The 16,873-nt window shown below is 40.1% G+C and overlaps 1 protein-coding gene across 1 annotated transcript; it reads right to left on the reverse strand.

The window, feature by feature from the left end:
- Positions 1–1,336: 1,336 nt before the first annotated feature.
- On the reverse strand, positions 1,337–15,953 carry RPL18 (ribosomal protein L18). The gene is made up of 7 exons (XM_063436238.1): positions 15,849–15,953; positions 14,570–14,656; positions 14,350–14,457; positions 11,232–11,330; positions 5,722–5,845; positions 4,428–4,497; positions 1,337–1,481 (listed from the first exon to the last, which is right to left on the reverse strand). Exons 1-7 carry the CDS (start codon positions 15,849–15,851, stop codon positions 1,406–1,408), a joined length of 567 nt encoding a protein of 188 aa, XP_063292308.1. The 5' UTR covers positions 15,852–15,953; the 3' UTR covers positions 1,337–1,405.
- Between the last annotated feature and the right edge of the window lie 920 nt (positions 15,954–16,873).

Here is a 16,873-nt window from a genome sequence, read left to right on the forward strand (position 1 = left end):
GTTGTCTGCCTTTCCTCTTTTCCTGCCCCAAGCAGTTACGCTGCTGGATACTTAATACAATCATAATTTATAATTACGCCAAAAAGCTCCCAGATTTCTCTGCTTTCAGAATTATTGCCTCTAACATTTATATAAAATCCAGCCATTTCATATGTGCATATTGTAAACCAGTGTGATTGAACACTAGGATACAATAAACTTTTACAAACATCAATTCTAATAACAGACAAAGTGAACTGTGTGACAGATCCCCCTATTCCTGTTAATTTGTGCTGCCTCCCCTGGATGGTCTGGCTGTTCGATAGTTGGTTCGGTATACAAACTAGATGGGTCTCAGTTGTTTGGTGAATCCCATATATACCGAACTGCTCAGTGTAACAAATAAACAAAAATTAACAGGATGATAATCCATGAATAGGGGGATCTGTCAAAACGGCTTATCCAAAGATTGTGGATGTCATTTCCCCCACACCTGGAATGGACATCAAGAAACGGTCATTAAACAACTCCTAGTGCGTGAAGATGCATTGTTTAGTATTTCAGGAGCAGTGGGGCTGTGTGCAAATCCACTCTTGGACACCCATTACATAGACATTTTACCTCTATGCTGATGATGGTTGTAAAGCAATGAAGTAAAAAAAAAACCTCAATACTTGTTTAAGTGACACTTACACATAGTTAGAAGGTGCATTTTAAATCTTAACACTAGTCACCAGAACAACTACACAGTTGATTTAAATTTGTTCTGGGGAGTATAATCATTCCCTCAGGCTTTTTGCAGTAAAGAAAAAAAAAAGTTCTGAGAAAATGCAGTGTTTACATTACAGTCTAGGGATACCTCCACTGGCAACCCCTTGAGATGGCTACTAGAGGTGCTTCCTGGGGCAGTGCTGCACTACAATTCAGTGTCTTCACCCGCTGCATTGAGACACTGAACTTTCCTCAGAGATGCATTGATTCAATGCATCTCTATAAGGAGATGCAGATTGGACAGAGCTATGCTGGAATTGTGCCAGCGCTGACCCCGATTGGCCTTCTTGACAGTTTTGGCCAATCCTGTGGGAAAGTATTGTATTTGGCTCAAAGAAACACTTTGTGATGTCAGCCAAGCAGGCAGATCATTGACAGAGCCAGTGGCAGCAGACTTGACTAAAAGTAAGATTTTACTATATTTAGATGGCAATGGGGAGGTGGTTTTAACACTATTGGATCAGGAATAAATGTTTGTGTTCCTGATCCTACAGTGTTCCTTTAAGTGGTGCACACAGGTTTTATGCCCGTTACTTTGCAGGATATTGATGGCAACATGAGAAGAAAAAAAGCGCTTTCCTTGATGTTAGATTGAATTGGTCGTGAAACAGTTAAACAGTTTTTTTTTATTGTGTACAAAGCATAGACAACCACTTTAGTTCTTGTATCCTCTGCTGGCTCTGCGTCCTCTGGCACGCTCAAATTTTCTACCCTTGGAGCGAATGTAGGGCCTTTATTTAAAAAAAAAAAAGAAAAAAGAATTAAAATCACAATTGCAAATTATAAATTCAGCACACTTGTGTCGATTTGAATTAAAGTGAAAGTCAGAATGTACTCCCTTATATATGTTACAGTTAAAGTGCAGAAATCAGTTAATGCGCACATTACTTAGTTAATCTGCAGATTAACTAGGGCGATTAGTTAAAGTGCAGAAAATGATTTTGTTTCTCAAATATTTCTCACATTACCTACTAGGCACTTGTTAAAGTGCAAAAAATCATTCTGTCCATCTCTGAGGGGCTCACAGCTCTGGAGGACACCATGGTGTGCACATGCTGCTGTTCTGCTCGTCTGGACTAGTCACATACCTTTTCAAACAGTTATTCCGAACTGGTAAGAAACGAGGAGCCCCCACCACAAGAGAGCGAGGGCTTCCTGTACATTATGCCGCAACACCCTGAAATGATCCCAGCAGATGCTCTCCACTGTTCTCAATATCATCATATATTTGAAGACTGAGGAGAATGAGACCAAGGAGAGGTCTGCTCGTAGACCACTGATTCCGACAATGAGAGAAGTATTTCTCAGACTTACAGAGCAGCATTGTTAGTAGCCAGCCCCCCTCTGAGAAGCAACAAGCCATGCGTCTATGCTTTGAGAATTTGATGGTGGAAGGCATTGAAAGGAACTTGCTCACAAAAAGAATTGAGACAGGATCACACAGAATCTTTCTGCCTTCAGACAAGAAGTAAAACGACTCTGCAGAGACTGCACTGAAAGGGTGAAACAGGTTCTGCGAGAACATTTTTGTAATAAATAATTTCCCCTTTTACCGTGGGAAAGAAACAAACATTTTGCACTTTAACTAGACGGAAGCAGTTAATGTGCACATTACCAAGGTAAAGTGTGAAAAACTCTTGATTACGCACTTTAAAGGACCACAATAGTGCCAGGAAAACACTTGTTTTCCTGGCACTATAGTGCCCTGAGGGTGCCCCCACCCTCAGGGTCCCACTCCCGCCGGGCTCTGGGGAGAGGAAAGGGTTAAACTTACCTCTTTCTCCAGCGCTGGGTGGGGAGCTATCCTCCTCCGATCCTCCTCCTCTCCTCCCATTAGGCTGAATGCGCACACGCGGCAAGAGCTGCGCGCGCATTCAGCCGGTCTCATAGGAAAGCATTATCAATGCTTTCCTATGGACGCTTGCGTGCTCTCACTGTGATTTTCACAGTGAGAATCACGCAAGCGTCTCTAGCGGCTGTCAATGAGACTGCCACTAGAGGATTTGAGGGCTGGATTAACTCATTAATAAACATAACAGTTTCTCTGAAACTGCTATGTTTATTAAAAAAAAATGGGTTAACCCTAGCTGGACCTGGCACCCAGACCACTTCATTAAGTGGTCTGGGTGCCTAGAGTGGTCCTTTAACTGAGCAAATCAGTTAATCTGCAGATTAACTATGTAATGTGCACATTAACTGATTTCTCACTTTAACCAACATATACATTAGGACTTTAGGCCATACTTATAAATATTGCTCATTGTTATTTAATGCATTCCATTCACTTTAAAGTTATCGTTCTTCAATACTTTATAGCACCATGTAATGGTGCCAAGAGTGTCCTTGCCTCCCCTCTTGTAAATAGTGAAACTGTTTTCTAAAGGCTTCAATTCTTACATGGGTAGTAAGGGTACTGCTCCCACCACCTCTAAGCAACCAGGAGAGCCGACAGCTCCTGCTTAGAAGCTTCTATTACCTCTCATGGTAAAAGCCGTGCTTAGAAGCTTCTATTACCTCTCATGAACAAAGCCGTGCAAGTACACTGCACAGCTCAGACAGAGGAGTGGTGCCAAACAGACCCCAGGTAAGATGTCAAACAGTTCTAAAAAACAGTGACTATATACATTGGGGAATACCAAAGCACTCCTGGTATCACAGCCAATTCCTTTAAACCGTTTTAAAATGGGCCAGTTTTTCCATTTCGAGTGCACTTTAAGAAGAAATGTGATTGTGTACACCTCAGCACTACCTGATTTTCATACACTGCAGCCATGTTGCCACTTTGGACATACACACACACAAATGTACTGACACACAGATACACATTGACAAATACAGACAGTCACAGTGTGTCTGACAAGGTGCATCAGGCGTTTTTTATTTCTGAGGGTTTGTGGCATTGCATACCCACGTGGCAGCGAGTATACCTGTGTGTGTGAATGTATCAGTGTCTGGGAGCTGCTTGTGGTGTGTGCATTGTTTTTATGGTGAGGCTGTGCTGCGTATGAGGTGTGTGTGTGTATTGCCAAGTGTTAGATTTATTTACTAAAATGAATTCCAAATTTAAGGTCAAAGTAGGTAAAGTGAAATCACAGCAGACTTACAAAATCTGTCCAGTTAGGGTATTTTGGCCTTAAATTCTCACTTTAAATAATGGAGGGGAATGACTATGGGTGAGAAGGCTGTCAGTGACCAGCCTCCCCACCCCACAAACTGTATGGGTAGCAACTAAATTTCATTTAGAATGGTTAAAATTCAAAGAGTAAATTGCCAAAAAAAAAAAACAATTGTTAAAATTCTGTAATTTTAGGGTATGACACCATATCAAATAGACACAGTGAGAAAAAAAAGTTAAACAGCAACTGTAAAATATAATTTGATCAGCAAATAAATGTGAAAGATCTATAAATAAATCATCCATCTTCATATTCATTATAGGGTAGCCTCAAAGTAACTAATAAAATGCAACCTATACCATTAGACTATCCAAAAATAGAGATCACAAAGTTTACCTACAAATGTCCTCATGTTGTGTCTTTCCATAATGCACTTGGATCTATAACAAATAACTGTGTGCTGCTGCATACTGAATTATGCAACAGGCAATATGCATTGAGGGTGTACAGATATAATGATATCTTGAAGAAAATAGGGGGAAAACAAATTTGTCAACTTACTTGGTGTGACTATGTGGAGTACCAGGGGCTTTGCCAAAATGCCTGTACACCTCACGTGCCTTACGAGGTCCTAGTAAGGAAAGAAATAAATGCAAAACACTTTAAAAAGCTGCCTTTAAGCAGGTTTAATATGAAATGAGATTTTACAATTTGTCATTCTACAAATACTTTTCTGCTTTCAGCGACTAGGCTTCTTTTAAAATAAACATACACACTTGTGAATGATGGATTTATGGCCCAATGACCAGGGATGAACTTCTACTAAAACTATAGGCGAGTGAAAATTGTGAGAAATCTACGTGTATGCACAATCTATTCAGATAGTAATCATACCTTGTTTTTTTTTTTACATTCTCCTTAAGTTGCAGCATTATGCCATCATGGTTTCTTTTAGAGCGATCACATAGCAAATGGGGGCCTTATTTGCCATGGGATGACTGCATGGGTTTTCAGGCAGTCCTCCCAAGGCTGATCACGACAGAGGTGAGAATTGTGGACGCTCCTGAGCTGCAAGCCATTACAGCGTTCTATGCGCTGCAACGGCTTTGTAGCCCATAAAATGCAGGACAGCATAGAACGCCATAACCGTGTAAAAGGGTCAAAACTGCAGCTGTAAGACCCAAAATCATCCATCCCAGCAACAAGGCCTTTTAATTTTAAACACTGCAGCTATAAGGTACAGACAGAAGATATTCAACCAGATTTCCTTCATCTTGTTACTAGATTATTACTTTACTATAATTATTTTATAGTTTACTACTATTAATAATAGTAATATTTTGTACTTGCTGTTACATGTAGTTAATCTGGCTGTTAGAATTTTGGTTGGCAAATATATACTTGTTTATAACAAAAGGCTATCCTGCTCCATTCCTCCTCCCCCACCCCCAGTAGTAGATTCCTTGTAAGTAACTCATCTTTCATCCTTAGCCCTAAATTATTCATCCCTGCAACAAGGCCATTTATTTTTACTTTGCGCTACCCACCCACGTTCCTTCTAACTATATAAGATGCTCTTCCAGCTGTTTGGAACCACAGCCAATCACTTCCTCATTCCCTTCACCTGCTATCAGCTGCTGCAGTTATACTATTGACTCTCTCTCTCTCTGCCATCACATACAAATTCCTCTGCTAATTTGTCTCAGCTCCCCAGTTTAACCTTTAGATTGTAAGATCATGGGCAGGGCCCTCTACCTGTTGTATCAGTCTGTGCTTAGAATATGTTGGCACTTTATAAATTCCAGTAATAAATAAAAGGACAACATTAGTAATTATTAAATAGTGTGAGAATTACCGGAGAGCAGGACAGTGTTCTGGCCTTTGGGGGCAGCAAGGGCCAGCTGGTCAAATGTCAAGATCTGTCCTCCAGACTTCAAAATACGCCTACGTGCACCGCCGGTCACCTTAAGAGCGCACACCTGAAATGAAATGTGAAATTTTAACAAGCTAATCATTACACTTGGCACCAAGCATGCATATTTTATTTTATAAAACAGTGTATTGTGCCCCGTAAAGGTAAGTAATCCTTTTTAGGATTTACAGTTTGTGTTTCAGCAGGAATGAAAACTATATTAATCTCCCCATTATGAGATATACCCTTTAGACATCAGATATGTACAACATATACAGAAGTTACCCATATCTGTAGCACTTTTGTAGTATATGTAACTGCAACTCACTAAAATGATTTATTTGCAAGGTTTCTGGCAGAATTGCAATAGCTCTCTACAGGAGCATTTCTATTCTATTTATCTGAGCTCACCCAGCCTTCTCTGTCATAACTCACTTGTAATGATCTCAGTTACTCAGTTTTCATACACGCTTTCTTCATAAATTTCCCCTTACCAAAAGTTACTACTATTCTGTTTGAACAGGGGAAAATGTTCAAACAGAATAGTAGTAACTGGGGTAAAATGGGTGGGGCTGAGAGTGATGTGTGGTTGTCTGAATGGGCTGTATTGTAACTTCACCCTTTACACGAAGCATGTCAAACTTGCGGCTCACAATGAACATCTTGGGGAAGCCTTGTGCTGTGGCCAGCTGCAAGATAGGAAATATCTTTCCAGTCTGCACTGCCACGGTTGATTGCATGCCTAGACGGCCGCATGAGCACTAAGCATTAGTCCGTGCCGGCCGCCAGATAAGCACAGAGTGTGTGAAGTCAAATCCGGCAGCTGCAGTGCCTCCTCCTCCACTCCTTTCCTCCTGCTCGCATTTGCCGAGGATAGTCTAGCCTGTTTGAGCAGAGAAGAGCAGGGCTGGAACTGGAGGATGAATCCCAAGTTGGGGTAGAGAGGCTTGGGGGACCTTCCTGTGTAGTGTGTTAAATGCGGAGGGTGGGGGAGAATTAAAGAAGGGGAGGCAAGTGGCAGTGTATTAGAGTGGTAGGAGGCGGGGCAATCAGTAAATTAGAGGCGGATGGGCAGTGTATTCAAATAGAGTGTGGGAGGGGGCAGGGCTGCAGATTAGATTAGTGGAGGCTGTGTATCAGAGGGGGGCAGTGTTTTAGAGTGGTGGGATGGGGCAGTGTATAAGAGTTGATGGAAAGAAGGTGGGCATTGTACTAGAATGGGGAAGGGGACAATGTATTAGATTGGGTCTGCATGGAACGCTCCCCATGGAGATGCTGACTGGCTGCGCAGCTTTTTGCCACACATGCACAGTAGCCTCCCAATGCTTTCCTATAGGAAAGCATTGGATTGGCAGAGATCAAATGTGATGATCGAAGCCAAAATGAATACGCATAGGACTTCAAAATCTACAAGATAACGTCATTTGGTTTTTACAGCTGTGTAACAGCATACATTCATCAATTCAGTCCCATTACCAAACTTTTATAGGGACACTATAGTCACCTGAACAACTTTAGCTTAATGAAGCAGTTTTGGTGTATAGAACATGCCCCTGCAGCCTCACTGCTCAATCCTCCGCCATTTAGGAGTTAAATCCCTTTGTTTATGAACCCTAGTCACACCTCCCTGCATGTGACTTGCACAGCCTTCCATAAACACTTCCTGTAAAGAGAGCCCTATTTAGGCTCTCTTTATTGCAAGTTCTGTTTAATTAAGATTTTCTTATCCCCTGCTATGTTAAAAGCTTGCTAGACTCTGCAAGAGCCTCCTCTATGTGATTAAAGTTCCATTTAGAGATGGAGATACAATTATTTAAGGTAAATTACATCTGTTTGAAAGAGAAACCAGTTTTTTTTTGCATGCATGCTCTGTCAATCATAGCCAGGGGAGGTGTGGCTAGGGCTGCATAAACAGAAACAGTGATTTAACTCCTAAATGACAGTGAATTGAGCAGTGAAATTGCAGGGGAATGATCTATACACTAAAACTGCTTTATTTAGCTAAAGTAATTTATGTGACTATAGTGTTCCTTTAATATGTCAAGGTAGTTTGACTGAAACATTGGTTATATGTAAATGCAAGTCTCCTTAAAATAAATTTGCTCTTTTGTTTACTTTGAAGCACTATGAGTGTGAGGACATCCAGTGTCAGTTAAGCAACTTTTTTTATTCTGTACTTTTCTAAATGAACCTACATTTCTTTGAAAACTAAAGTTGTTTATTTTTGCGGCCCACAAACTTAAACCTTGTTTATTTGGCCCATGTTTTCCTTTGAGTTTAACATGCTTGCTTTACACGCTAAAATATGCACACCCACATATAGAACCCTGATGTTCCAGTTAGGGAGAGTGTGGTCTCTACCAGCAGTGAGGACATTGACTCAGTGGCCTTATGAGAAATCAGGCTCTGCCTATGTACCATCTCCATATTCATAAAACTACTCCATCCCATTTACAAATAGCTTTCTGTCTTGACACTTTCCAAGTGGGGTTTCCTCTACATACCGCTTTCTGCATCTGTTTGAAAGGTTTTGAGATGTCAGCAGTGTTGAGTTATCCGACTACAACGGACATGGAATATCAAGCACCTTAGCGGGAGTTTAAATAGGCCCCTAGTATTTATTGCTGTAGGCCAGAGTTTTTCAAACTTTCCTACTATTAAAGGACCACTCTAGGCACCCAGACCACTTCAGCTTAATGAAGTGGTCTGGGTGCCAGGTCCAGCTAGGGTTAACTAATTGTTTTATAAACATAGCAGTTTCAGAGAAACTGCTATGTTTATCAATTAGTTAAGCCTTCCCCCTAATTCTCTAGTGGCTGTCTCACTGACAGCCGCTAGAGGCGCTTGCGTGATTCTCACTGTGAAAATCACAGTGAGAGCACGCAAGCGTCCATAGGAAAGCATTATGAATGCTTTCCTATGTGACCGGCTGAATGCGCGCGCAGCTCTTGCCGCGCGTGCGCATTCAGCCGACGGGGAGGAGAGGAGGAGGAGAGCTCCCCGCCCAGCGCTGGAAAAAGGTAAGTTTTTACCCCTTTCCCCTTTCCAGAGCCGGGCGGGAGGGGGTCCCTGAGGGTGGGGGCACCCTCAGGGCACTCTAGTGCCAGGAAAACGAGTATGCTTTCCTGGCACTAGAGTGGTCCTTTAAGGCAACTGATCAGACCAGATCTTAAGACTTTTCAAGAAATTGGAAGCCAGGCAAAATCATCATCTGCACACAGTTAACCATGCTCTAAAGATTCTAAACACACACACCTGAACTATTTGGCTGCTTTCAAACAAACAAAACTACAAATAAATGGAGAGATATAAACACAAAGAGGTGTTGAGGTGTCAAGTCAGAATTCCAACTACTTCTAGTGAGGCAGCAAGCCCTCATTGCACAATAAGAGAACAGCAGCCCCTATTACCATACACAAAGCTATTACTTTAAAGAAACTATAGTCACCAGATCAACTAAAGTTGATATAGTGGTTCTGGTGTCTATGACAGAGAAAAAGGTAGTGTTTACATTGAAATAATGATGCAGACCTCTAATCTCCACTCCCTCCATTAAAACTGACACATATGAACACGTAAGGGGGAATCAAGATGAATTTTACTCTTCAAATGTAAAGTGAACTTATAGCACTACAGAAGAAAAAGTACCTTATAGCATTGCAACGTGAATTTTATATGAGAAAAAAAAAATGCTTTGACTTTCCTCTAAATACTTGCTCACAGCATCTTGAAACAAAAACATGAAACATATACAAGCCAATAGTATGATGCAGTAACCAGGATAACAGCTAACAGAACAAATCAAAGCATGGCGCTATAAAAGGCTGCTTCGCATATGTTGCACCCAAACCTTTGCCTTGTACTAAAGGCAGTAAAGAATAAACAAAAATAATGTATAAACATCTTATGTATTATGCACACTACAGATGTGCACTTGATTAATTTTTTTGAAAAGAATGATGGCACTATTGCTAAACTAAACCAGTTATATATCTTTTGCCATTTTAGTGATTTGAATTTTAGAAGATATCAGGAACACAAGGGACTACATTTAATCTTCACTTTATGGAGCACTTGTAGCACTTACTGGGTGTGTAACACCCTTTTTTCCATAGAGTTTTTTTTCTCTTTTGGGATTTTCTTTGGAAGAAATTGGATGGAATGCATAGACATGAGGTACTAGCATAGAACACCCTCGAAGGTGTTTGCATAGAAGATTTAGGGACTAGCAGCTAGGACAGTTTTGTGATTATTTGACCAATTTCGCTCTGCATGTAAACCTGTCCCTCTCTCTCTCTCATCTCTACCTTTATGGGGCATCTGCTAAATACCTATACAAAAGGGATATGTACATTTATAAATGCTGCATAAACAGACAGGAGTGAGCATATATGCTCACCTCATTTGAATGCTTAGAGTATTTTTTGGCAATTATTTTCCTACCACCAACCCTCTGTCTTGGCTAAATACATTGCTGCCTTGCTCTTTACCTGTCACTTGCTTCTAATGTTATGTTCAGCCACCAGAGCACTATTTTGTGAACCTTCCCTGTATTTATCCTGTTTATTTTGGATTTATCAGCGATCATTGGGACCTACAATAGTCCCAATAGTATTTGGCTGCTTTTTGATGCCAGTAAACTAGGAGAGGGGAATGGGGCTGTAACTGCCACAACCATTTCTTTACTTGCTTCCCAGCCCAGTTCCTTTTTGTATTTTGATTTTCCTGTTTTATTCAATAAAGTATTTCCCCATTAGATACTACTGGTACTTGAGGCTGTGGATAACTGTAGTATTACCCCACTAAACAGATCTCTAAGCTAGCTATTAATAGCTGTAATTTTTAATCTTTTTTCCCCTCTTTCAATATACCAGCAGCGAGTCCCCCCTTGATTGGGGTGTATTCATCTTTGGCTTATATCTAACGTTATCTTGGGTCCAAGCCCACTTGGTTACATAGCGTTATTTCTACTTACAATTTAATACCTCATAGCATTGCAACGTGAATTTTCTATAAGAAAAAAAAGAAAAAAAAAAAGAATCTTGCTTTGACTCCTCTAAATACTTGCTCACAGCATCTTGAAGAAAAAAAAATAATGAAACCTATACAAGCCAATAGTATGATGCAGTAACCAGAATAACAAATCAAAGCATGGTGCTATAAAAGGCTGCTTCACATATGTTGAACCCAAACCTTTGCCTTGTACTAAAGGCAGCAAAGAGAAAACAAAAATAATGTAAAAACTTCTTATGTCGTACACTACAGATGTGCATATGATTCATTTTTTTGAAAATAATGATGGCACTATTGCTAAATTAAACCAGTTATTTTCTAAAATTCAAATCACTAAAATGGCAAAAGATATATCAGAAACACATTGGTCTTCATAGCTAAAACCAGTAATACAAGTTATAGCTTATATGTATTAGCTATGAAGTTATGTTGCTTTTTACCTTAAGTTTGGGGATGTCTTGAATTCGAACATCATCTGTAATGCATCCAACAACCACTGCAGTCTTATTTTCACGTCCAGACATCCTCATTTTGCGAATCTTTCAGGGTTTAAAATAAATGAATTTTACAAATACATATACACACAAGTGTGTGTGTGTGTGTAAACACAAAAAAGTGGCAGTTTACGTAAAATCTCTTTTGAAGAATTCAAAGATGTTTCACCATCTGCAAATGTGTTTTTTGTTGTCAGTGACCTGGCTTTAAAAACTATATTTGTCTTGGCTTAAACAATTTACAGTTTAATACACCCTATAAGGGTAAAGATGCTAAATGCTTTCCATAGTGACATGTGGCTCTAAACCATCTTCATGAGGAGTCATATGCACACTAGACCTTATGGCGATGCATTGGTTTGGTTGGTATCACCATTGACAATCTCAGCAATGGCAGAACAGTGGTCACATGCAGACTGGCACAGAGTGACTAAAAGTGAAACATTCTCTAATTTTCCAATGGGTTGCTGATAATCATACAGCTCAGCAACACTGAACTAATAAAGCCATTATCAGCTACAGTTGTACTCAAATGTTTGCATACCCTTGGAGAATTGGTAATCTATGCATCATTTTTAAAGAAAACTTGAGTGAGCAGGCACAACACATTTATTTTATTTCTTATGGGATTTATATTCAGCTGTAGGTTATAAGAGAATGGCACAATCATAAAACAAAATGTGTCAAAGAAAAAAAATTGAAATCAATCCTGTCAAAAAGTCTGCATACCCTTAGTTATTAATACTGTGTATTGCCCCTTTTAGCATCAATGACAGTGTGCAGTCTTTTGTAATAGTGGTCTAGGAGGCCCCCCAATTCTTGCAGGTGATATAGCTGCCCATTCGTCTTGGCAAAATGCCTCCAGCTCATGCAAAGTCTTTGGTCATCTTGTATGAACTGCACGTTTAAGATCTCCCCAGAGTGGCTGATGATATTAAGGTCAGGAGACTGATAGCCACTCCAGAACCTTCATCTTTTTTCTGCTATAACCACTGTAGGGTCAACTTGGCCTTGTGCTTAGGGTCCTTGTCATGCTGAAGAGTCCAAGAGCATACCATGCTCGTACATAAAGCAAAATTGTCTGCCAGTATTTTCTGATAACAGTGAGCCACCATGTTTCACAGTTGGGATAGTATTCTTTTCACTATATGCCTTGTTGACCCCTCTCCCAACATGGCACTTACGGTTGTGACCAAAGCTCTATTTTGGTCTCCTTCCTTCAAATTGCAGTGTGCCAGAAGCTGTGAGGTGTTGTCAAAAGCTTCTTTCTGGCAACACGACCATGCAGCTCATTTTTGTACAAGTATCATATTGTGCTCCTTGAAACCACACCGTCTTTTTCCAGAGCAGCCTATATTTCTCCAGAAATGTTTCTTTATATCCCAAACAATTCTTCTGGTAGTTGTGGCTGAAATCTTTCTTGGTCTACCTGACCTTGGCATCAAGAGATCCCCAATTTGTTTTTTACTTCTTAATAAGTGACTGAACAGTACTGACTGGCATTTTCAAGGCTTTAGATATCTTTTTATATCCTTTTCCATCTTTATGAAGTTACATTACTTTGTTCTACAGGTCTTTTGACAGTTCTTTTCTGCTCCCCATGGCTCAGAATGTAGTTTGCTCAGTGCATCTACATGAGAGCTAACAAACTCACTGACTATTTATACACAGACACTAATTGCAACTTAAAAGGCCATAGATGTGGGAAATTAACCTTTGCCATTTTAACCTGTGTCACCTTGTGTGTCTAACAAGGCCAATCATTCAAGGGTAAATAAACTTTTGATCAGGGCCATTTGGGTGATTTCTATTATTATGATTAAAAAAATGAGCCAAACAACTCAAAATTTCAACATTTTTGCCAGGGTATGCAAACTTGTGAGCACAACTGTATGTTAGGTATCAATTAAGCTATTTGAGTTTTGTTATTTATTTTGCTCCAAATACCTTATCGAATGTTACTGGGGTTTATGGTTCTGCAATTTATTGTCTACAGACAAAAGCCAACAAATTAAAGGACCACTGTATGCACCCAGACCACTTCAGCTCAATGAAGTGGTCTGGGTGCCAGGTCCATCTAGGATTAACCCTGCCTGCTGTAAAAATAGCAGTTTCAGAGAAACTGCTATGTTTACTTTAGGGTTAATCCAGCCTCTAGTGGCTGTCTCATTGACAGCCGCTAGAGGCGCTTCCACGCTTCTCACTGTGATATTCACAGTGAGAAGACGCCAGTGTCCATAGCATTGAGAATGCTTTCCTATGGACTGGCTGAATGCGCGCGGCTCTTGCGGATTCAGCCGATGACATCAGAAGAGAGAGGGGAGAGTGTTTAACCCCTTCCTCCCCCTTCAGCCCGGCGGGAGAGGGGGCACCCTCAGGGCACTATAGTGCCAGGAAAACGAGTTTGTTTTCCTGGCACTATAGTGGTCCTTTTAACCCTGCAGCTGTAAACATGCTATGTTTACACTATGGTTAAGACAGCCTCTAGTGGCTGTCTCATTGACAGCCGCTAGAGGCGCATCCGCGCTTCTCACTGTGAAAATTACAGTGAGAAGACGCTGGACGTCCATAGGAAAGCATTTCTCAATGGGTGGTTTGAATGCGCGCAAGGCGCTTGCCGTGAATGCAGTGCTGACGTCGGCAGGAGGAAGAGAGTTCCCCAGCGCTGGAGAAAGGTAAGTGTTTTAACCCCGTCAGCCCAGTGGGAGTGGAACCCTGAGGGTGGGAGTGAACTAAAGACCCTATACTGCCAGGAAAACAAGTTTGTTTTCCTAGCACTATAGCGGTACTTTAACTGCACATCAAAAAAAACACTGCCTAATAAGATTACAATAAGCAGTGCTTTAGAAAGTGAACAAAATCACTTTCTAAGCTCACTGCAGAAGTTGCATGGCCTGTGAATATTCAGTAAATGCAGGATTTTAAAATTAGGATTTTGTATCACTGTAGTTTTAGCATTTTTCATCTATATAATCTGTACCATCCATATAAATGCATTAAAAAAAGTGTGTCAACTCCAAGCTTTCAGAACTTAAAAATTAGTGTTTTAATAAAATTTACTTACCAAGCGAGAAAGAGACATTGGTGGCCTGTTTGTGCGGCTCATGAAGAGACGCCTCAGTACTACTTTGTTGAAGTTAGAGTTGGTACGCCGGGCCAAGAAACGGTAAAGCTGTAAAAAAATAAAATACATAATTTAGAATAAAAACCATTACATACTTGACATCGTGTAGGCTAAAAGACTTAGTATTTCCAAATTAAACAGAATTTGCAATAGTACTAACCTTAACCAGAAGTCTCAGATAGATATCCTGGCTCTTTGGCTCCTTTCGCCGCACTTTGCGGTCTTTATTATGACGGATATCTACTCCCTAAATCAAACAAAAAAAAGTTAAAAAGTTTATGCTGTGAATTTGTCATCGGTTAAAAATGTATGGCTAAATTTGCCTATGAAAACACACAAGGGAACTAAATTCTGCATAACATACCACATAGTAAGTTTTTAGCAATTAGCTTGAACGTGGAATAGTTCAGATAATGACACTGCTACAAAAAAAAAAAAAAGTTATGCTAAAACAAGAGATCACTACAATGTATGTGAGGTCATGGTCCTCTTCATCTTCCCATGCAGTATGTCAAATGTGTTTTGTTAGAATAGTTTGTCTTGTTTTACCAATTTAAAACACTGCAGAATATGTTGGTGCTACATAAAAAATACTTGTAACTGGAATCAGACAATGTTATAAAAGGGTGAAAGTATTTTAGAGAACTAGACAGCACACAACATTTTCATTTCAAGAGACTACTGTGCTATTTCACTGCCCTAACATCCAGTCATCTTCACAAATATAAGTGTTTTAGAACACTGGGACACAATGGCTTTACTTTCAGAACTACACACATGTGTTACTAACTGAAATGTAATGGGTTTTCGTTCAACTGCAGTTTCAATGACAGTGGGATATGACAACATACACTTGTATTACTACAACAGAAGGGAAGCGTGCTGAATATCACAAATTTAAAATCGCATGCCAAAACAAAAAAAAATATTTTGTATGCGCAAAATGAACCTTCCAGAGCGCACACCACAATACTCCATTTTACAATATATAGTGTTGTATTTAAAATCTACAAAACTTTTAATAAAATAATGTGAAAAGAATACTCATTGAGGGACATTGAATCTAGAGTTGTATCTAGAGTTCCCATGTCAAGGCCCAAACAGCAGCAGTATTGGCGAGTGAAATTACAGACTTTGTATCCGTTCGCAGATAATGTTAGTATATCTGAACTGATTTGTATGAAACATTCAGTAACACGCTCATCGTTTAGCTTTCATGCAGGAATCAGTGATCCCAACTGCAAACACACCGGGGCCACAGTAAGAAGGGGGGTAATCAAACAGCCTTAAATTAACAGTCATTTATCTTGTTTTCGCTCACGAAAACTGCCCTGAGCGACTCCCCATAGTGAAGACATGTAAACTATGCCGTGTGTGTGGAATATTGTTAAAGTAACAAGCGTGATGGATACGGATTATATTTTTATTAAGTTTCTCACCATGATGGCGCTCCGGCAGCAGCGGCTTCTCGGTTGGGAAAGGAAGGGGGTGGGCCGTCCGCCGAGGCTTATGGGAAGACACGGAGACAGGAAGGTGAGACTTGCTTACGGGTCGTTTTAGCAACAGCGACCCCTGGTGCTTGGAAGACCAAATATAAACAAACCGTGTACCATATGCAAATCAAATGCTGGAGATTTTGGGGTCTGTCACTTCCCTGGAAATGATAACATTGCATAAAACATTGAAAAACCAACTCACCAACGTGAATTTTAAATTCTAGCCAAAATAGAATACTGGATTTTATTATGGTTTAAAATCTCCCTAAATGTAAAAAAACGAGTGATTGGGCACTGGGCAGCCATTGGGGATGCAGCCTGTAAAGTAAAAGGGAATATAGTCACCCACCTGTGGGCATCAGGTGTGGGACTTTAAATAATTAGGAGTGGACAGGTCGCCCATGACCAGAAAGTGGTAGCAATTCGGGATTATTCTAGCTTTAGTGACCGAATAATCTAAATTTTATTAAAGACAGGAGGCGAATATTTGCTTATCTTTCTTTACTGTAACTCCCAGCAGCAAAGAAACAGTTAACAGTAAGTAAAAATTTAACCAATCAGAGTGCACAACAGAGTATGTCCAGCTATCAGGCTCCTCCCAGCTCCTCTTTCTTGATGCAGCCGTAGAATCAACCATGTAAATATAACAGGAGAACGATGAACAGTTCAAAGTGAAGTCAACCATGTAAACGATTTTGAAGAATGTAGGTAATTCCTTGGGAGGATAGTGAAGGGTTTTCACACTAGGAAAAAGAGAGAGAGGTCGTGAAAGTATGGTTTCTTGGGTAAGAGAAAATTACTTAAGTACTTTAAATGACATGTTTCCAACCAAAGAGTACACCAAATATTCTGACAAGTCTTCAGTTATGTTTAGTGACTGTGGGTATTATCTGTAAGTGTAGTTGTAAAGAGTAGTCTGGCACCTTGATTACGTAAAATAATTGGTGTGTGAAGTAAAGGTGTTGTGT

The sequence above is a fragment of the Pelobates fuscus genome, chromosome 11 (genome assembly GCF_036172605.1).
Source record: "Pelobates fuscus isolate aPelFus1 chromosome 11, aPelFus1.pri, whole genome shotgun sequence".
Taxonomy (NCBI): Eukaryota; Metazoa; Chordata; class Amphibia; order Anura; family Pelobatidae; genus Pelobates; species Pelobates fuscus.